General features: G+C 44.3%; 2 protein-coding genes across 5 annotated transcripts; one reads left to right on the top strand and one right to left on the bottom strand.

Annotated features, from left to right (window-relative positions):
- The first annotated feature begins 270 nt into the window (after window positions 1-270).
- On the top strand, window positions 271-17,600 carry LOC120835233 (msx2-interacting protein). Of its 4 annotated transcripts, none has more exons than XM_078092036.1 (15): window positions 271-581; window positions 1,862-2,176; window positions 4,869-5,342; window positions 5,465-5,619; window positions 6,341-6,541; window positions 6,702-6,853; window positions 6,940-7,065; window positions 7,171-7,284; window positions 7,366-7,479; window positions 7,586-7,686; window positions 7,962-15,225; window positions 15,450-15,518; window positions 16,048-16,242; window positions 16,329-16,487; window positions 16,676-17,600. In XM_078092036.1, exons 1-15 carry the CDS (start codon window positions 499-501, stop codon window positions 16,805-16,807), a joined length of 9,654 nt encoding a protein of 3,217 aa, XP_077948162.1. In that variant the 5' UTR covers window positions 271-498; the 3' UTR covers window positions 16,808-17,600. The 4 variants fall into 4 exon arrangements, with proteins under 4 accessions (XP_077948162.1, XP_040059902.2, XP_077948164.1 ...); XM_040203968.2 differs by having other exon boundaries at window positions 285-581; window positions 4,866-5,342; XM_078092038.1 differs by lacking the exons at window positions 271-581; window positions 1,862-2,176 and adding an exon at window positions 3,579-3,798.
- Window positions 17,601-17,861: 261 nt separating this feature from the next.
- prkar2ab (protein kinase, cAMP-dependent, regulatory, type II, alpha, B) lies at window positions 17,862-21,942 on the bottom strand. Its single transcript, XM_040203975.2, has 10 exons — window positions 21,517-21,942; window positions 21,107-21,142; window positions 20,898-21,037; window positions 20,486-20,592; window positions 20,240-20,393; window positions 20,054-20,155; window positions 19,144-19,218; window positions 18,979-19,044; window positions 18,752-18,884; window positions 17,862-18,218 (listed from the first exon to the last, which is right to left on the bottom strand). Exons 1-10 carry the CDS (start codon window positions 21,770-21,772, stop codon window positions 18,103-18,105), a joined length of 1,185 nt encoding a protein of 394 aa, XP_040059909.2. The 5' UTR covers window positions 21,773-21,942; the 3' UTR covers window positions 17,862-18,102.
- Between the last annotated feature and the right edge of the window lie 239 nt (window positions 21,943-22,181).

Genomic DNA, 22,181 nt, shown 5'->3' with positions numbered 1-22,181 from the left:
AATGACAAGCTAAACATTTGCTCCTTTCAGCTAACTGTGGCCCGCTGCCCTTTTCCCTTCATCAATACAAACTGAATCAAGTTGGGGCCAAACAGGCTGTTTGAAGAAAATTTGATAGTTTCCACATTCGCATTTCGTAGATAACACAACAAATAATTGGTGAATTTAAAGATAACGGTCGCAAGGTTGATTTTAAGACTACTGCTCAGCCTTACATTGCAATGAATTCGTTTCCTTCTAAAGAAATCGCGTGCTCACTATTGCGTGTTCGCAGCCATCGAGCACGCGCAGCTCGCACCCAAAACCACCGGGAGCGAGTCTCACGCTCGTCCACGTGCACGGATCGAGGACGCATCAGCTAAAGCTACAGCGGGCTACCAGGCCCACGTTATCCACGGAGTCCCCCGGCGTTCATTTTGTACAGGCGGACCTCCGACCGGCAGGGATTAGAAACCTGCATGATCATATGAGTGTGAAGGGGGGGAAGAATATCGCAAGATGGTTCGGGAAACCAGACACCTTTGGGTGGGAAATTTACCCGAACACGTTCGAGAGGAAAAAATTGTGGAGCATTTTAAACGGTAGGTTACGCAAGACGGTCCTCTGTTGGCAAAGCAACGCGCGCTAGCTTAACTAGTAACGCTAGCTTGTTGGAACGGTCAGCCTTCGACTAATGCTAACGAAGCTAACGTTAGCATGTCTTACGTTTTACAAGTCGGGGTTTCCTATGTGCGGTCTATGCCGTGTTGCAGCCCAGCTATATTTATGGAGCGTTGTTGGTTGTGGAAACCCTCACGTGTAAATGTTTATCGTTAATGGAGATTGGCTAACTTTTGGTAAACCCGATAGGCATGTAGCTAGGTTTTGTAGCCACCGAGCTTCCACCCAACCAACCATTTTGTGGGAAGTCGAAACGTTTACATGATCAGTACAAGCCAAAGGCAGCTAACGCTAGCTGGGCATCAGGTCAAATAACATGACGCGACTGGTGCTATCGTAGCCGTTTGGTTAACGCCATGTATCTGGCCAACTGTGTTTGAGAAAAACATAAATAAATGTAACGTTAGATAGTCCGAAATCTGCGACTAACATTGATCACTGATCACAAATGTTAGCAAGTTATTGAGCTGCTCGACGTCGGTAGCCATCGCTATTACTTAACGTTCACGTTGATTGTTGTTGTAACGTTAGTATTGTTTTAAAACAGGCCGATCTAACGTTACACGCAAGTTACATTTCAAACCAGTTTATGCTCCTCGTAGCTAACTTATTACCCAAGCGCTTGAATCTAAGGAGCGCTAAACTCATTTTGCATCCCATTGTTTGTAGAAGTAACGTATAACCTTATAGGCCAACGGTATGCATTGGTTGATCGTTTAGCTAACGATGTAACGACCCCTTAACTAACTAATCATGTAACACAACAAACGGTAACATTGCATCCAGTCCTAGTTTCCGGGGCCTGCTGTGCTACAGTAGGACTAGCTGAGAGGCACAGCTGTGTTTGATTATACGCTTTTTATATTCCTGAAAAATTGACATTTGACGTGTTTTTGATTACGCGAGTACATCGAGGATTCTTTTAGAAAGCTTCATAACACTTCTTACAATACTTGTAGTCACGAGTGAATGCACATATTGTTTAAGAGGAGATTTTTTTGCTGTTTGGGGGGGGGGGGTTAAAAATAAAAGAACGGTAATGTTAAATTAGTTTGGTAATTGGAGGTAAATAATTCTGGTTCGCTTTCAGTTTCAATGCTTCTTTTGCTTTCCGTTTCCCAGGCTCGGGATTTATAAGAGCCCTCCACTCTAAGCCGGTGTATTTGTAATTTCCTCTTTGTTTTCGTTTTCATTTCCACAGGTATGGGCGTGTGGAAAGTGTCAAAGTCCTGAGGAAGCGAGGGTCAGAGGGTGGTGTTGCAGCTTTCGTGGATTTTGTGGATATCAAAAGTGCGCAGAAGGCTCACAATGCTGTCAACAAGATGGGGGACAGGGACCTTCGGACTGACTACAATGAACCTGGGTCAGTCCCTAGTGCTGTTCGGGGCCTTGAAGACGGCTCCCCCTCGAGCAGTCGAGACGTTACGGGATTCACTAGGGGAACAGTTGGTCCAGTGTTTGGCCCACCTGTTTCCCTTCACACCAGAGAGGGACGTTATGAACGGAGAATAGATGGGTAAGTGGACACGGCCTCCCCTTAACGACCAGGGGAATCGAGGTATTGGATAGGCGTAACACATAGTGGGGTAATGTGTGAGGATGGATGCCTCGAGAGGGTTGCACAAATGTAATTAGGGATCGTTCCACTTTTCAAGATAATTGACTCGCTTATCCCATGGGATCTAATTCCATTAACTACACATCATCATTTGGTAAGTTCACTATAATTCAAGGTTTGACATCTAGTTTGGATATTACATCTGTGCGGAATAACCTGGTGAGTTTTGGATCTATTACATTTTGTGGGGAGCTTTTGGATACTTTTCAAAACATTTTCCTTCTAAATACGGGATCTAACTTCGTCTTTACTTGGAATCGCTTGAAAGTGGAAGTAAATCCCTATTATGAAGGATGTACTTTTCTATGAAGAATCTAGTCAGGTAATGTATCATTATGTCAAGGATCTCCCATCTTGTGCGGCACATTTTTTTCGTCTTGGCGATGGATGGACTACTTTTACCTTTTTTTCGATCGGTGGATATAGTTTATTCTGGATTAAAGTTTTCAACAAGCGGATGGAAGAACTTCTCATTTGTTACACATCAAACAAGAGACCAATGTAGTGCATATATTATAGGCTATCTCAGTCATTTTAGGGTGAGATTAACTGCATACCTTAAACAATTTTAATATGGAAGCTATATAAAGAAGACTTGAGGATCCAAACGCCAAGATTGTGGAGCTATTCTTGTTTAGGATTGATGACCATGAAGACACGCGAAGACCACATAGTTGGGATGTATCCGCCTGGATGTACGCCCCTCCCACCCCAATGTTGGATATACTGATGTGGACCCTAGTGTGGATAGGTGTAGCAACCATTTATCTGGATTACTCGGGTGTGGATGTAGCCGTGTAAGGCCCCAGCTGCATGAGAAGAGAAGAGCACAGATAATGTTAAAGAGGGCGGAAGACTACTTTTTTTCAAAGTTACTTTACAAGTTACTGCCAAAAGATGAAGCCATCCAGTACGTACGCCCCATAAGGTCCAGGGATTGTGGAATTAAGATGCCTATGAGCCCGCAAGGAGTTTATATGCTGTGACCATAAGGTCTGTGAGTCTACAAGCTTGTGTGATTTTAAACAATTTTATTATCGGTGGAACGTAACTTTTGGAACATACCGACATACAAGATTGATGCAGTTGGATGTATTTTCCATTCAGGCATCAACATACTGTATAAGTGACCTGGAATGTCCTGAATTACCCTGAAGTTAATCATATTTTTCTTTTTTTACAAAAGATCCGTATATATTTAAGGTCTTGTCTTACTACATATTTTTTTTAAGCACATGTCCAGAAATCCATCTAGAGGTCCATTTCTGTGATTCTTTTGTTTTTTCCTTTTTCCATCCAGTGAAGGGAATTAAGTAGCCTAACTGTGGATTATACATCAACAACCCACTGGCCTGGTGCTCCACAGTATTTGAAGATAACGTGCAGTGCGATTCAAGAAAAACATTTTTGCCTAATTAGATCAATAGATTTTTTTCCCCCTTGATTTTTCATTCGGGCTCTCGCATTCTGATCCACCTAGTATTTATTTGGATTAGTTTCGGTAACTTCTTTCCAAAAAGGTTGGTATTGCTCTGCCCTCTGCATATTTTCTTTCTCTAACATTCCTTAGTGCTTTGTCTAATATTAGGTTTTGCACTGCTTTTAGGGAAAAAAAATTGATTTGATGCGAGAGGAGAAAAAACATGTTTTATAAATTATTTGTCATTTCGCTATGCAAGTGCCTCTTTTTTTCCAGAACCGTATAAAGTCTAAAACATATTATTTTCACATTAGAAAGATTTATCTGAACTGCATGGCATTATAAATTTCAGTACCACGGAGCTCCTCGGTAGGAGAATTGCACAGTTGAATAGAAATGTTACATTTTTATTTTTCTTACTTGCAATATTTCATTAACAGTCAACCTCTGAAATCAGCTCCCACGGTCACCCAAATATGCTAAATGATTGTAATTGAAACATACTTAGAACGGCATTTCAACATTGCAGAATTACGCTTTTGAGTAAATCTTCATAATGAAAGTGACAGTCTGATGAGGTGGGGCTTTGATTCACGTGACTGTTTATGACTTTACAGAATAGAAATGTTCTTGTTGGCTGTCAGAAAGTGAAACTTAATTTTAGACTGCTGACAGTGTAGCAGCATCACAAAGGTAAAGTCAATTTTCTTGCTATGAGCTCAACATGACAAATTTGCCTCAAAAGGCTTTACAATCACTACAGCATATGACACCCATTGGTCTGTAATAATGTATCCAGACAATAGGTTTAGCCCATAATGTCATATCATCAGTTAAACTATTTTGTTTCATGAGGAATTATTGTTTGTAATAATTGCAAATTCTCTACTGTAGAAAATGTAAGGAAAGTTGAGCAATTCTGTTTTCCTAATTGATCAACTGGAACCCAATAGAGGGTTCACAGACTAATTAATATAGACATGATCACAGCATTATTCGGTTGTGCAGCTTATTCCTATCTGGCCTCCTGCCAGCTGTGTCCTTGCATTACTGACATTTAGAATTTTTTTGAAATAATTGAATAGGAAATTCTTGTTGGGTTTTTTTTTTTGTGCTGTTTGTCAACTAATATAAATCCTCCTCCTCTACCCTGTTCTTATTTCACAGTAGCTCAGAAAGCCGTGAACGTGCGTATGACCACAGCCCATACGGACACCATGAGCGCAGTGGCACTTTCGACCGACAGCGTCACTACAATGCTGATTATTACCGCGATCGTTCCATGTTCGCTGCCGCTGGCCCGGGGAGCAGCGCCATCGCTGGGAGCTTCGAGGCATCAGACCCCCATTTTGACTCGAGAATTCGAGACTCCTTTACTCTGACTAATTCTTCACGGCGTGACCTATACCGAGATGACCGAGGGCGGCGGGTCGATAGGACCTACCATCACCGCCGGAGCCGGTCATCTCATTCCTCACAGTCACGGCACCCTTCCCCACAACGGACCACGGGGCAAACCCCCAAAGCTCCTCATTCCCCTAAAAGAGCTCCTTTGTCCCCCGGGAGAGGTCCACGATCTCGATCCCACAGCAGATCTTCGAGCTCTGACTCTGTCAGCAGCACTAGCAGCACTGGCAGCGGCAGGTGGGACATTTATGTTCTTGCATTAAAGCTTCATTCTCCATGGGAAACTAGAAAATATTATTCAAACTCGTAAAGATAAGTGTCTTAATGTTTCTCTTGGTTGTGTGTTTGTGTGACAACAGTGATTCAAACAGCAGCTCAAGCGATGGATCTCGGGCCCACTCTGTCCAGTCGTCAGCCACACACGCCCCTACTCAGTCTTCTATGGGGCTTGACTCCGATGAGCCACGCAGGAGCTTTGGAATTAAGGTTCAAAACCTACCAGTGCGCTCCACGGGTGAGTTTCAATATTTCAGACTTCACACCAATAACCATTTTCCCTTTCCATGCTTACTCAGAAGTATCAGTAAACTGTCATGTTCTGAAAGAAGTTCTGACAAAACCATCTCATCCATAAATTGTATAGCTTTATTTTGACGAAACTTGGACACAAAATCGGTGCAAACATCATAACTAAATGAGGCAAATCCAAATTAACTTGCACAGGTGATCATGTGACCATGTTCAGAGATTTGGCTTTCTGGTTCCTGCAGATGTACATTCATCCTGGTATACAAAATATTATTGTCATCTACTTAATGTTGTGTTATGGACTCTAATGGTTGCCAGGGGGATTTTTTTTTCAAATTGAGGATGGAGACCTCAACTGCTATGTGTCTCCAACGATGCATTTCTAGTCCTGACATGTTTACCCTACCCGTAAGCAGCTTTTAATGCATCATTGAAACTACAAATGACCAGATCTGTCTTCATTCATACAATCTCTCCCCAAATTTTTATTTTTTTCATAAATGGACAAAAATGCAAAAGTAGAAGGATAGCCTTTTATAATTTTTGATGGCACACAAAGTGTCACAAAGCCAGGTTGTAGTAAACTTCCTGATTAGGCTTTATTTATACATTTTAAAACCTCAGTTAACAAAACTTTGTACAGTCCATGTTATCTATACTCTTAGTGAAGTTGTTTTTTTCATTTGATTTCTTTTTCCCTTTTCCAGACACCAGTTTAAAAGACGGACTTTTCCATGAATTCAAGAAGCATGGGAAAGTGACCTCAGTGCAGATCCACGGAGCTTCAGAAGACCGCTATGGTTTGGTGTTCTTTAGGCAACAAGAAGATCAAGAGAAAGCCCTCACTGTTTCCAAAGGAAAGCTGTTCTTTGGCATGCTTATTGAAGTCACAGCCTGGAATGGCCCAGGTAGTTCATAAACATTCTACAAAATGTAATGAATACTTGATGCCAACAAATGAATTGAGAATACATTCTTACATAAAGTCATGTTTCTGTGCTGCTGTTGGTGAACAGGAGCCTGACATTTGTCAGTGTTGTTAATGATAAACCTCGTCTATCCCATCAGAAACAGAGAGTGAAAATGAATTCAGGCCCTTGGATGGGCGGATAGATGAGTTCCACCCAAAGGCCACACGGACACTGTTCATTGGCAACCTTGAGAAGACCACCAGTTATCAACAACTCCTTGACATTTTTCAACGCTTCGGCGAAATTGTGGTATGCTATCATTCGACTGTGGACTGTTAATTGGTACATTTCACATTTGATAAAGGTCTCTAATGGTTCTGTCCTCTCTCCTCAAGGACATTGACATCAAGAAAGTAAATGGAGTTCCCCAGTATGCCTTTGTTCAGTATTCTGATATTGCTAGTGTCTGCAAGGCCATTAAGAAGATGGACGGAGAGTATCTGGGAAGCAACAGACTCAAGGTAGTTTTTCAGTCAACAAGCGTATAATGTCTGGTCAGAGTAGGTTTTCTATCTAATGTATTGTGTGTCTCTAATGCACCCATTGTTCCCCTTTTCCCTTTGAAGCTTGGGTTTGGAAAGAGTATGCCCACTACGTGTGTCTGGCTGGATGGTTTAGCAACCAGTGTGACAGAGCAATACCTCACACGGCATTTCTGCCGTTATGGACATGTAGTCAAGGTACGGTGTTATATTTATCTCTTGCTTAAGATTGAAGTAGTTTCAAAACTTTAATGTATCCTTTTTGTTCTTTGCTTCAAGGTTGTGTTTGATAGATTGAAAGGGATGGCCCTCATCTTGTACAACAACACAGATTTTGCTCAGGCCGCTGTGAGGGAGACCAAAGGTTGGAAGATTGGTGGCAATAAAATAAAGGTAAACATGAGCATCTATTTGGTTTATTAGTTTAACAAATGTTTTATTGCGTGTGTGTGTTTGTATTAATAGACTTAACTTATTTGTTTTTTATGGATTTATTAAGGTGGATTTTGCAAGTCAGGAGAGTCAGATGGCATTCTACCGATCTATGCAGGCATCTGGTCAAGACATTAGAGACTTCTATGAAATTCCAACTGAGCGACGGTAAATTTTCCATTGATTGTATTTTATTTTGTGTCTTTTTAAATGTCATAAATAATTCTGTTAATATGATTTTTTAAAACCATTTTTTCAAATTAAATAATCTCTGTGTATATATATTTGTAAAGTGATTCATTCAGAATATCTTTTCTGCAGCCCTTAAACAAAAAATATTTTTAGCCCTTTCTAATTTGAAAGTGCCTGTTCTTTTTTTTTTTTATGAAATGATGATAGATTATTTACCTAAACAAATGTCTTTGTCTCTTCTATCACTTCAGAGAGGAACGCAGACCCCCATACCATGAATTTACTGCAGAAAGGGCTTACTATGAGAATATACGAACCCCTGGCATCTACCCAGAGGAAGCTAGAAGGGACTTTGCTGCTCGCAGCAGAGAACGTTTTCCTGAACTGGACCACTATCAGGGGGATCACTTTGACCCACGTTATCATGAAGACCCAAGGGACTACAGGGATTACAGAGACCCCTTTGAGCAAGATATCCGAAAATACACATATATTCAAAGGGAGCGAGAAAGAGAGCGAGAACGTTTTGAGGCGGACCGCAGGTGGAGCCCTTCCCAGCCGAGGCGACCTGGCACCCCTACGGTGTCGCCTTCACCATCTGAGCGCGCTCCCAGAGACCCAGAACGTCGGGTTTACAGCCAGTCCTCCGAGCGAAGTGGAAGTGTTAGTTCCGTGTCACCACCACATTTCGATAAATCTGAAAAGACCTTGCCAGAACTTGCTGCGAAGAGTGATAAGAGCAGCCAACCAGATCGTGTAGCAAGTGCTGAGAAAACTAAACGAGTGAAACGAAAAGAGAAAGGGGACAAGGATAAAGCGGAGAAGATTAAATCAAGGAAAGCAAAGGGGAAATCTCCATCCAACCCTCCACCTGAAACAGAGATTGATACTGGTTTTGAGGGAGCGTCTGGAAGAGGAAGGGGATCAGACCAGGATGCTCTTGAGAAACCGAAAAGTAAAGGGGATAGTGAATCTCCTACTGCAAATCCATTGTCAACTGTTGACGCTGTAAAAAGTGAAAAATCTGAAATTAGTAAAGGTGAGGGTTCAGACTTGGATGGAAAAAACAGACCCAAGAAACATCCAAAGCCTGATATTGGAAATGATGGAAAAGATATGTCAGTGGATTCTGATCGCCTTGCTGCAAGAAAAAGGCGCTTTGCTGATTCAGGTGGTAGAACTATTCGTCAGAAAAGAAGCAGGCACGAGGAGGAGGAGGATGTTTTTCCCTCCGCTGACTTTGGTGCCGGTGCCTCATGTATGAAGGAGTCGGACACTGACAAAAGCAAAGACTCGCAACGGAGAGATTCAAGACTTAAAACTGATAAAAGTGGCACTCCGAAAGATAGCCAAGAGGACCTTGGAGGGCAAAGAGAGAAGTCTGAGGGATCTTTGGACCCTGTGGACTCAAAAGGACATCCTGGGCACACTTCATCCAGAAGGTTCTCCCATGAGGGGACCACAGAACAAAGCGCTACAAGGGAGCAAGAACACCCTGCTGCTTTCAAATTTGCTGCACAGAATGCCGACCCTGACAAAAGTGTTAAAAACAAGGCAGACCATGTTGATATTGACCTCTCTCAGAGTTGCCGCAAGCAAATGGAGCAAAATAGACGCTTGCACCAGCAGCAACAGCAGCGTGAGTCCGACAAATCGGACAGACCAGGAAGTCCTCAAGGAAGTGAAACGGAGGACTTAGAACATCGCAGTCTTGTGCATGAAGTTGGTAAGCCCCCTGAGGATGTCACAGATAATTTCCCTTCTCACAAACTGAAGAAACTAGACCTATTTGAAACTGACCCAGGAATTAAGAGGGAGCGTGTCTACAGGAGCTTCAGACAAAAGAGTGAAGATCCTGAGTGGAACAGCATTTCCTCTCCAGGACATCAGCTCTTTTCTCACCATGTAGAAGAAGACTTTGTGGACCCTTCTCAGAAAGAGTTGTGTCGAAATGAGGAAAAGGTTCACCCAGATGTGGAGCTGTTAGTTAAAAGGACACATAATACGCCTGCTAACAAGCCAAACACTCCTTTACTTAGTGTGGAAGAAGAACAACAAAAGAGATGGGAGAGCAGAGTCAAACAAGAATTGTTGCCCGACCTGAATTTTTCCAGAAGTCTAACTAAGAATGTCCACAATCGTAAACGTTTGGAATATGGTATTTGGCACGACTTGGAGCCTGGGGAAGTACGATCCGACTCTGAGGAGGACCGAGAGAACAAACCCAACTCTCCCATGCCGTCCACATCCATGCCTTTTACCGAGAGGCCAAGGGTTGACAGGTTTTCAGACCCCAAACTTGCACATCTTGAAAGGAACAAATTCTACTCCTTTGCACTTGATCAAACTATCACACCTGATACAAAGGCTCTGCTTGAACGGGCAAAGTCTCTTTCCTCTTCCAGAGAAGATAACTGGTCCTTTTTGGATTATGATTCTCACTTTGCAAGTTTACGCAACAGAAAGGATACTGAGAAAGTAGAATCGGCCCCCCGACCTACACCTTCCTGGTACATGAAAAAGAAAAAGATCCGAAGTGGATCTGAAGACAAACTTGATGACAGAAAGGAGGAACCTAAGCCAGAGGAACAGGAACGCAGGGAACTTTTTGCCTCGCGCTTCCTTCACAGTCCTGTCTTTGAGCTAGACTCCAGGCGACTTCAACACTTGGAACGCAAACATGAAGAACCCGAATATGCACAGAACCAACACCCTGGTCAGCAAGGGACAGTAGATGGTGAACTTGACTCGGGGCCAGTTGTCCTTTTCCATAGTCGTTTTTTGGAACTGACACGACTGCAACAAAAGAACAAAACCCCTCAGCTGCAAGAGGCAAGAGACTCAGTACCCACAGTTGAGATTAAAGTGGAGAAATCAGCTGTTCAAGAGGACCGCCCTTTAGAGTCGCCTGAAACTGTGCAAGCTGTCATGGAGCCAGAAATTAAACCCATTAGTCCTGCTGAAGAGCTGATCCCTGAACCCAGAATCCCACCAACCTGTGCCCCCCAATCGGTGGTCAAGGACTTTCCTCCACCAGAAGAGAAATATCTTCCGTTGATCCCAGCCCCCGATATATGTACCCCTGTGTTAGTCATAAAGGAAGAGGTGAAAGAAACTGAGCTCGTAGTAACGACACACCACCTGTTAACGGAAGCACTGCCTCATAGTGAACCTGTACAAATGGCAGCACCCGAACCCAGTTATTCAGTGGATAAACATTCTACCTCTGAAGGGAAATGTCATATTACTGAGGAGGTAAAACCTCTCTCTACTGAAACGCCATGCCGTCGTGATTCTCATGATGAGTTTGTTAGCATTTCAGAAGCAGAATTGGAGCCTGAGACAACACAAGAAGTGCCTGAAGCCAGTAGTCCCACAGAACCTAGTCCTATAGAGAAAGGCAAAGAAAGTCCCACTGTTTGGAGAGCAGAGCCTGAGGTAGAAACGAAACCAATGCCCATTGATAATGACACAAATGACGAAGCCGTCTCACCTCAGAAAGAGTATAAAACGAAAGAAATTAAAAATAAAAAGAAACAATCCCCTGCTCGGGTTTCTCCTGTTGATGTTGTATCTACCTCTTGTTCTGAGAAGCCAGCAACACGCAAGAGTGAGCGCATTGACAAAGAGAAGCTGAAACGTGGATCATCCCCTAGAGCTGAATCAAGGTCCACGGGCAAATCCCCTATTCATGGTTCCGAACCGGATATGTCAGAGCCGGGCATATCGGCGAGCAGAGCACGACGAAGGAATGTTAAATCTGTGTATGCCACCCCAGTTGAAGATGATGCGCCTGTTCGTTCTGGAAAGGAAAGTGAGTCACCGCGCTCTGCGCGAAAGCGAGGTTCAGATAAAGATGCAACACAACTACAAAATATTGAACAGGATCCACCTGCCCCAATTCCTGCAACTAAACGGGGCCGCCCCCCCAAGAATCGCAGACAAGGTGATGAGAGTTCAACAGTTAAAGTAGAAAAATCTAAAATGGACAATAAAGACACCGATTCAAATGAATCCGAAGGTGGGGAACGAATTCCAAGAGGGTCAAAAGGAAAATCGTCCCCTCATGGCACAAAAGGTTCATTGAATCCGATGCCCACGGTTTTAGGATTGGGATCAACAAGGAAGGGGCAAAAAACTGAAGGGGCTGATGATGATCAGGAAATGGATTTAACAGATGAAGATTCCGTGGCCTTGCAAGATCCATCAAGTTCATGTAAAGAAGAACAAACTGTAAAAATTGATCAAAAGAAAGAGGAGAAAGAAGAACAAGGAAAAGAATTAGGCAGAAATAAAGATGTTTTTCATGAAAGTAAACCTAATGGGAAAGAGACAAATTCCCAGGTCTTGGAAGAGAAACCGACCTTGGAAAAAGACCGGATTGTTAGAGGAAAAACAAAGTTGACTAGAACTCCCAAGTCTCCTGTTCTTAAGAACCTCAAAATCCGACTAAATGTGACAGAGGTGAAAGATCTTCTTCAGTTGGGAGATGATGAACAAGAAGATTCTTCAAAAAAGTTGAGACCGGGTGACCAAAGCGATCTTGTTTCCAAGTGTACTAATGCCAACAAAGTAGGTTCCAATGACGAGAAGGAAAATGCCACTTTGGAAAAACAAGAGCTTCTGGAATCCCCGAAAAGCTTAATTTCACAGCTGGAATTGGAACAGGCTCTGAAAAATATTGCAAAACTTACGGATCCAGCTTCTCCAACAGAACCACCAACTCTGCCTGTCCCGCTTACAGAAGGGAAAATTGAGCCAGAAGAAGAAAAACCTTCCAATCCCGCTAGCGAGACGGAACTCATGGCTGCTATTGATTCCATAACTGCTGACGGAACTGTATTATTGACTCCAGCAGCTCCATCAAGGCCAGATGTAGCTTCACAACCTGAGGTACAAGACCTGATTTTGCCAGCTAAGGAAAATGAACCTGAATCAAATGTACCTGCTTTACAGGAGGAGCCTGTCTTATCTGCTACACCCAAAAAGGGAAGACCAAAACGAAAAGTCCAAAAGCAAGTAAGAAAAGATTCAAAGGAAGGACCTTCAATAAGTGAGGAATCGACGATTCCTTCGGCAGATGGCCCACCTTCCACTGTAAAGACCGCTGCTGCAACAATTCCATCAGCAGCAACTACTGGGGTCATTACTTGGAAGCAAGAACCGGAGCCTTTGGCCGCAAAGGTCGCCGACGTAAACACCGAGTCAGAGTCATCTTCTGAGGAACACATGCAGCATATTAAATCTGTTAACCCCCAGTCTAAGAGTCAAATGGGCCCAAAGCCTCAACAGGTTCCAGCTGACTGCATCTCCCCTTCCCTGTCCCCCCTAGCCAACAGGCCAAATATCAGACCCATTCAAACGAGTAGAATTCCTGTTTCTCCCCCGGATTGGCGGCATCCATCTAAAGATCCAGGAGTCTCCTCTTCACCTCTCATGCCATTGGCGTCCAAGGAAAACCAGCCTTTACCCTCCGACTCTGCAAACGTGGATATTGATCATGGCACAAGTGACTTGAGGCAGATTCTTATGAAACATAAAAATATCTCCTTGCCAGGCAGTAGTTCTATTCCAAGTAACCTTCCCACTCTGCGTGATCAAAACCCCCCTGAAAGTAATACTCAGTCAGCCGCTGTGACGAATAAGTCCCCCCTATCAGGGAGTGTAATGGCTGCTCATCCGGCTCCACCTATTGTTCGAGCTCCAGCCTCATTACAATCTCCTGAGACAAAGTCTGTTATCTCAGTTATTGCGTCCACGGCCACCTCTGTCATCAGTCGTGTTTGCAATCCTCCCGAGCCTGAGGACAAGGGAAACGTGAGCATTGTCAATCCCTGTGTTGACGTGACTCTTCCCAAACAAGCCTATAGGCCCAGCAAAGACGATAGCGGATCATACCATGTTCCGTCCGTTGGTGATGGAGGTGGAAGTGCTGCACGCTTCATCGTCGAAACGCTCGGTACGGGGTCTTGCCCTGGTCTGAGAGTAAATACGTCTGAAGGAGTGGTAGTATTAAGCCACTCGGGCCAGAAGACTGAAGGACCGCAGAGGATCAGTGCCAAGATAAGTCAGATCCCACAAGCAACAGCAGGTGACATAGAATCTCAGCCGCTGGTGTCCATACCCCAGATAAAACAACAGGAAATGTATGGTCATTCTCATTTAGGACTTCAAAAGGGGCCCTCACTGCAGACAGACCATGGGCATCCCGGTAAGACACAGTCAACTTTGTCTTCCATTAAACAAGAAAGCACTGGTTTGGAAAAGCTGGAATCGACGTACCAGTCTGGACCTCAAGGAGTAGTGAAGCGTCTCTCACAAGGTAGCCAGCAAGTAATGAGTTACCATCAAGAGTACATGCCAATAAAACATCAAAAGAAAATAGACAGTGCTGATCCTCACAGCACCGATGGAGCTAAACCTTCTTGGACCTCGGCCATAAGTCCTGCAATAAGCCCCCATTTGCCCTCTCCGCCCGGCAACCACGTAGGCTTTGGCACAGCGCCGGGTGACCGAGCGCCCCCCCATATCAGCGGAGTCAAACAGGAGCCGCGGTCCCCTCGCAAGTCAGGTCATCCACACACTCAGTTTACTAAAGTGTCCTCTCCCGTGGGCTCCTCGTCACCCAAGGGCCTACCAGTGATGTTATCCACTGGTCTCCCTGCTATGCAACAGTTCATTACCGGCGTACATCACGCGGAGCAGTCAGTCATCATGCCGACTCACAACGTGCCCGGAGGCCTGGGACGGATGTCTCCTCACCGGGTCAACCCGTCGATGCCAGTGGGGCACCTTGTCCAAGGAGACGCTCGGGTCAATACTCCACCTCACTCCGTGATGAGCTACGGGATGCACAGTGAGCCCCTCGCCTCTCCGTGGTCTGGTCCCATGCCGCCGCGGCCTGCCTCTCCCCAGGCTGTTGGCAGGGACAAGGTTCTCAAGGTGAACCCCGGTTCTCTGAGGGGCCACGACGGGGAGCAGGAAGACGCGAGACGCTTCCACCAGGCTGCCGGAAGGCAATCTGCAACGCAGATAAAACCAGAGCCTATGCAGCCCGATCCTCGCGGGCCTATGCGGAGTAGTGTCCCATTGGAGACATACATGTCACAAAGAGAGATGCGCGTCCTCATGCACCAACAGGGAGAGCGTCTGGCCACTGACTCTCATTCTGGACACATTCAGGAGACCCTTCCCTCATCTGCTGCACCTTCCAGCCTGCCGTTGTCCTTGTCTCCAAGAGCACATGTTTTGCCGAAAGGTGTGTCTGAGAAGGATATAACAAAGAATATTGAGGCAAAGAGGGCACACTCTCCTCTTCCTAAGGATGGAATGATGGGGATAAGACAAACTGGGCAAGCAATGGCGTCTCCCCAAAGAGTTCAGCTAATTGCACCAGGACCCAGTGGCTCATTCCCAGAGTATACTGGGATGTACTCAAACTCAAGAAGCATCCATTCTCAAGTACCAGAGACGTCTGCCGTTAACCAGCCGCCACTGAACGTCCCACCAACCACGGTGAGTTCACTGCACTCAATACAAAGTAATGCAGTCCGATTAAAGACTCTTTAACTAGAATCTACACTTTAAGACCGCTCTAGATTTAACTTCATAGGCATTATTTTGTAGGCTGTTTTGTGGTGATAAGCAAGGCTGGCAAAGTATACATGCAAAGGATGTTTAGTGTCTTCATATTAGAGAAACTGTCAATGACTCGATACACTGTTGTGATGAATCCTCAGGGCGCAGACCCCCAGACAAAACCAGACGGCAAGCTGTCGCAGCCGGTTAATATGGTGCAGCTGCTGACGGTAAGACCAAACTCGTCGGTACGAAATGAAGTAGGTTGCAGCTACTTGTGTATAGAGATTGAGTCACGGTTATAAGATTTTACAACAATTAATACCCCCCGACAAACGTGTTGTAAATCACCATGACACAACAATTTATAACACTAATAATTGTACATTTTATACAATTACTGAACTGCCAAAACAACTTGTGCACAAGAGAGGAGATGAGTGCTGTTTGCAGGGGGTTTGGTTTAAAAAAATACCACGTAAGTTAGATCAGAAAACAATTATTTCCAAGTTGCCAAGAGCTGTTACGGCGAGTGGCAACATTAGCAGCCACAACCACCACCACTCGCCGGCCCGTTGTGAGTGAGCCAGCGAGCGGTAAGCAGTTGTTTGTGTGGCCGGCGGTCATTTCCAAGGTCAATGTGTTTACTTGAGGGGAAAAAAATACTATGCTAATTCATGAATACCGTCCAGCCATAATCTGAACGAGAGCTGGCGTAATCTAAAACACTTCCCATTGTTCTGCCTTGCATTCAAACAGAAGTACCCAATCGTGTGGCAAGGCCTGCTGGCATTGAAGAACGACACGGCTGCAGTCCAGTTACATTTTGTGTGCGGTAACAAAGCTTTGGCTCATCGGTCCCTGCCGCTTCAGGAAGGAGGCGCATTGCTTCGGATCGTCCAGAGAATGAGGCTGGAGGCGTCACAACTAGAGAGCGTGGCCCGAAGAATGACGGTACGTATGCCTGGTCTTACCCCCCCCCCCCGAGTCCTTTTTATGTTTCGATAAATAACATCCCGTTTACATTTTTGTCCCTACAGGGGGACAGTGATTTCTGTCTTCTCCTCGCTTTGCCATGTGGACGAGATCAAGATGATGTCCTGAGCCAAACTCAAGCTCTTAAGGCCGCTTTCATTAACTACTTGCAAGCAAAGTTGGCTGCTGGTATCATTAATATCCCCAACCCAGGTTCCAATCAGGTGAGACAGGATTGTTTGTTTCACGGTTCGCTCAGTGTATTCTTTTGTATATGTTTTGATGGATTTAATAACGAATGTTGCCTTAGTTAAGAGTCATTTCATTACTTCTAAACAAATCGTTCAGTATCATACAGTGTTGCATTGCATGTGACTTCAGTGATTTACTCTTTTCCTTTTTGTTTTTCCAGCCTGCCTACGTGCTTCAGATTTTCCCACCATGCGAGTTTTCAGAGAGCCATTTATCTCAGCTCGCCCCCGACCTCCTCAACCGGATCTCCAGCATCTCACCACACCTCATGATTGTCATCACCTCTGTGTAACCGTCGCTGCTGGGAAACGTACCCTCGATGGATGTTCTTGCGGATGAGCCTCAGGAAACCAGAGAACTACTTTTTTTTTTTTCCTTTACACAGTGGGAATGTGTAAGATTTACCCCGGCAAAACTTTCTTTTCAGTCTTCGCATCTGTTATTTTTGTCCTTCTCAAAAGAACTCTGAGATGGACCAAACCGGAATTAGTCTTATTTGACATTTTCTCTGCTGTATTTCTATTTATTGGAGTTTTATTTTAATGTTCGAAGATGCTCTGAAGAAAAAAAAATCTGGATGTTTGAACGACTGACGATCTTGGTGGCCTTTCTTTTTCTTTCTTTTTATTGATTTGTCATTCATTTCTTTACAAGAGTGGATCGTAGAGGCTTTTGCACCTCAATGGCTAAAAAGGCATTTCAACGTGTCATTTTAAATATTTATGTACAGACTATCTCGCCCAGAATCTTTTAGAGGAAGAATTATCTGTAAAACAATGGAGACTCTAGAGGACCACGTTCGTTTAACAGCTCCTTTAATTCCACCAGCTCTGCTCTTTCTCACATAATTGGAGCGGCTATATTTTTTTGGCACCTGCCTTTGCATTGAACAAGCTACAATAAGACTTGTAGATATTTTAAATATTTAAACCATGACAACTTAACAGACTTGAACACAGAGTGACATTTAGATGGGTATCCCTGGGTGTAAATACTTGTAACAAGAAGGTTGGCAAACTCTCCTGTGGAGTCTGCTAATTGCACTTCATATTTTGTAACTCAAATAAAAACTCAACTTTGATTAATTCTGTCTTAACGTTTTTCATAAAGATGAGTACATTTGGCTTATCAAATAATCCATCAGTTATTGATCAGCACAATGACTAACATGGTGGAATTGCCTAAATATACACACACATCAAACTGGGAAAGACAAGTACAGTTATCAGTTGGGTCTGCAGACTACCAATTTGAGAAAGATCAGGGTGGTTATAAATAAGTGGATTCACCAGACCTCTGCTTGAGGATACATAAAGTGCTTCATGCAACACACTTAAAACTCAAACTGTAGGCAGTTGAGTTGTACTTTACTGGTAACGTCTTGAATTGGAACGAGAAAGAATCTACAAAAGTGTATTTCTCTGGTTCTGTTGCATTCAAGTCGATATTTAAAGCTCTGACAGTAATGGAACAGTTCAATACATCTCACAGAATATAAAACATAAGGATCTGAGTTACATTTAACTCAAGGGAAGATCACTATGTACTTAAATACTGCTTCATTTTCAAAGTACGTGTGTTGGTGTTTCAATCCACACTGGAGCCCATAAGCGCCACCCGCTGTTCTTCATACTGGGAAATGTTCCTCTTCATGATGTCCATGCAGGGTCCCAGCAACCGCTCGAAAGCCTGGATGTCGATTACTGAAAGAAAAAGTCGTTTACGATTATATCCTCCCATTTCAGGCTTCGGTTTTCCTACAGATGGAGTTATGTAGTTTAGAAAAAGTGAAACCTAAAAAAAAATGTTTTTGAACAAATTGAGCTTTTGAAAGTTTCATTTCTCTAACAGTTGGTCTGGAATTTAGATTCAGGTCTTTCCATTAGTAGTAGGCTACGTGTTAGTCAGAGCGTTTTTCAATAAACATTCACGTCAAACCGCAGGTTAAATGGAAACCGTTATAAAAGTAAAAGTATATTTAGAAGCATTTCAAATCAGCGTAAAACCGCAGGACTCCAGATTACTTGGATGGATTTGTCCGACCTACTCCCGTTGAAACGCATCCTCTGACTCCCTGCTTATACAGCATTAGCTGTATTTTGTATCGTTTAAGTGAAGCAGATAAAACAGCCTCTAGCTGCGTTTAGATTAGAAGTGATTGCTCTTGTTGGCTGCACCACCTTCGCCATTCACGCAACTGCCGTCCAGCCCGCCGGCACAAACGCCGCCGTCTCACCCAAACATTTGGTCTCTCCCACGGCGTAAACGGATGCTGCTCGAGGTTTGTTGGTGACCAACGCCAGCTCCCCGAAATACTGCCCTCTAGAGCAGCGAGCCACCTCCACCTCGTCCTGCTGGCCCGCCTTCGCCTGCGACGGACACGAAGGAACCGGTGAGTCCCGCACACATTAGCGGACTGAGGCAACTCGCATTAGAAGCACTCGCGTTATCGGACGCACTCACCTGGCTCGTTATCATGATCTTCACCTCTCCGGATTCCACGACGTAGAAGCAGTCGGCCTCCTCCCCCTTGCAGGCACAGAAAGCAGCAGAAACAGATGTGACGTTTTGAGCTGTTGTTGTCTCACGCAAAGAGAAGACTCAGCGACGAGTGTCTCAGCACCGTACCTGCGTTATCAAGCGCTCTCCGTCTTTGAACACTCGCGCTCCGACAACGTCGACAATCTTCATCCTCTCAGAGAGCTTCGAGGAGAGAAAATGAAGCTTGAGCACACACAGACAACGGGTAAAACACGGCTCCATTTCTACCAGTAAATAACATTTTTAAAAGGCGCTATGGACAAGATGCCCAAGAAAACCAAACAAATAAGTTCAGAAATGAAGTCATGTGTAATATAATGGAATGGCAACGTTGGAGGCGCAAAGAGGCATGAAACCAAGACAGCAGCTGAAATCTATCGGTAATTAGAAAGTGTTCCTGCAGCTTGTCGGTGCACATTAATATCAGCTGGTTCCGTCCCAAATGGTGGCCTGTAATGAAGTGTCTTACGACCAAGGCGGGACACAAGAAGTTCTCGAGATGGGTAGAAGCAAAGAGCGCTCACCAAACCTTTGCAACCTTATTGTTGCAAAACTTACTGATGGCATCGGTTACCAGCAGTGAGGTTTGGACGGCATCGGCAAACTTCATATAAATGAAGGAAGGGTAAATGGGAAAAAATGTACTGAGAGGAATTCTACCAGGATGATGAAGATGACGTTTCAGCATTGATCCCAAAAATACAGCTACGGAAACTTTGGACTGGTTCCAGAGAAAGGAAATTAAGCAACTGTAATCGTTTCTCCACACAGGAGGCTTCTTTAAGCGCTCATTAGCTTTTGTATTAAATACATTTCAGTAACAGTGTTCCATACTTTTGTGTGTCATTCCATGTTATTACACAGAGCTTACTTTGTATGTGTGGTTACTTGGCAAACTTCAGGTCAATAGCACCTTCGGAAATATAAATTTACCTGCTGAATTTATATTTATATACAATAATGTCCTATTTTCTCTTTTACAGTTGTTGATACGAACCTCAAGAGACTTCAAAAGAGGAACACACTCGATGAAGGCTTCGTACGTCCTCCTCTTCTTCGCGTTATTTCTAACAATCAGTCTGTGAAAAGTGGCTCGATCCTGAGCACCAAACGAGAACGTTTTTTTAAAATTCAGTTCAAATTCTCCTCCTTATTCCCGACCGCGGTGCTCTGTGGGACTCACCAGGCCCCACAGGGCGCCCTCCTGCGTGGCGATGATTGTGGCGGCTCGCGGCGTATTGTACATGAGAGCCAGCTCACCGAAGCTGCCCTTATTGTCGTACTTTCCAACGCACACGCTCACTCCGCCCTTCTGCACAAGAATGTCGTACACACCTCTGGAAAGAAGGAGAGCGAGAGAGAGAAGTCAGTGTGAGACGGACAAAAAGTCATTTAGTCACACGGCAACACTTAGAAATCCGTCACTCACTTCTCTATGACGTAGAAGTTGTCTCCATCGGCTCCTTGGTCTATGATGTGCTCCTGAGGTTTGACCAACACCTCGAACATGCCGTCCAAAACCTCAGAGAACTGCTCCTGAGAGCGAGGACAACGTTTTACATTTTTTTTTACATGTTTTCGCAATACGAAACATACACATACGAGTTATAGACTAGATGAGGTAAGATCTAGAGGAGGAAAAAATAACCAACTGGAGAAATATATATTTATACCTTCTGACTCAAGACATTTTTGAAAATTGAGGACATTTTGGGCTTCCTCACTTCGTCACAGGCCCTCTGGACGACTGTACGGCTGTGGTTGGAGCTAGGTTTAGGTTTTGGTTTAGTTGAGGTTTAGGGATAGGTGCACGTTGGGGTGAAGCATTTGGTGTGTTCTACCTGCTCCAGGGTTTTAAACAACAGAATGTCTCTGCACGCATCCTGAAGCCTGCGACGCTGCACATCTGTTTTCGGATACACAATCCGAAGCTCTGCATCATCGTCCTCGTCGTCATCGGGGTTGTACGCCTCTGCACAAACTGCACAAGCGGAAAACACTGAGCAGTGGTCAACGTGACTGGATTTTCATCAGACATTCAGTTACTGACCTGAAACTCTGCGATTATATTTACTGGTGGTGGACTCTGCAGAGACAGAGACAGAGGTGGGTTTAATAAAGTCTAAGAGCGCATAAGCTCATTATACCTCATTGTTACGGTTCCTGTGATGCTTCTTCTGCACATTCTTTGGTGAAATCCTTGAGTTGAAGTTATTTTGTATCGTACGTTCTTCTAGTGGAGCCAGTTCTTTGTTCATGTGGATGTTGATCAGACTATAAACTTTTAGGTCACAACTTTGCATCAATGAGAGCTTTCACGTTTCTGGCTGGACAGTTTCTCTTTGTCCTTTGTGTGATTTTTGTCACCTTGAAGCTTTTGGAGTCGGAGACATGCACAAAAATGACTGTGGAGAACATGGAGAAATGTTTTTAAACACAAAAGGATGCGATACTACTCACTAATAGTGTCTTCCTCCTCCTCCTCATCATCATCAACCTTACTGGGCTTGTTCGACACCGTGTCAAAGGTCACTCCTTTCCGGGCAGGTCTGGTGCTGCGTTTCTTGGCTCCTCGGTTCTTTTTTTGACCCTCCAGAATTCGTGTAAAATGCTGCACGGCAAATTCAACCAAATCCGGCGGCTCGCGGCGAAGCACCTCCACCGTGTAGCCCTGCAGCAGCTCCTTCAACCCGGCCGGAATCTCCACGCTACTCATCGTTCAGGTTCACGGGCCGCAGACGGGACTTCGATAGCTCACAAATAAGCACAAATCTAAAAACGGCGAATATTTTGATTTGACAATATCCAAGCATCAGCTTATCCGATGGGTTGGATGAACATACATGGAGATAAGTGACCGCCCCTCCTCTCGGCCCACTCTCCCCCAAAGCTTCAGCAGATTATTGATTTATTTATGTGGCACGGCCTGTCGGAAAGTATTGACTTGGACTTTTCACGTCACGTGTAATTAAAGGCTGTCCGATGGATTACGACTCAAAGCCTGATGATTCGGCAAAGATACGAGGGAGAATGAAAAAACATGCAGAAAACGAAACCATCAGATCCAAAAGTCTGAATCAAAATGAAAGAAAAGAGGTTTAAGTGGTTTCAGTTACAATTAGTTG

Source organism: Gasterosteus aculeatus, chromosome 17, assembly GCF_964276395.1.
Source record: "Gasterosteus aculeatus chromosome 17, fGasAcu3.hap1.1, whole genome shotgun sequence".
NCBI lineage: Eukaryota > Metazoa > Chordata > Actinopteri > Perciformes > Gasterosteidae > Gasterosteus > Gasterosteus aculeatus.
This window is presented reverse-complemented; position numbering and strand designations above follow the sequence as displayed.

Coding starts and splice junctions, on each gene's coding strand:
- LOC120835233 (XM_040203968.2), top strand. CDS start 499: ATGGTTCGGGAAACCAGACACCTTTGGGTGGGAAATTTACCCGAACAC. Junction 7,285..7,365: donor GTTATGGACATGTAGTCAAG/GTACGGTGTTAT, acceptor CTTTGCTTCAAG/GTTGTGTTTGATAGATTGAA. Junction 16,488..16,675: donor CCAACCCAGGTTCCAATCAG/GTGAGACAGGAT, acceptor TTGTTTTTCCAG/CCTGCCTACGTGCTTCAGAT.
- prkar2ab (XM_040203975.2), bottom strand. CDS start 21,772: ATGAGTAGCGTGGAGATTCCGGCCGGGTTGAAGGAGCTGCTGCAGGGC. Junction 21,038..21,106: donor ATATAATCGCAGAGTTTCAG/GTCAGTAACTGA, acceptor CCGCTTGTGCAG/TTTGTGCAGAGGCGTACAAC. Junction 20,394..20,485: donor AACTTCTACGTCATAGAGAA/GTGAGTGACGGA, acceptor CCTTCTTTCCAG/AGGTGTGTACGACATTCTTG.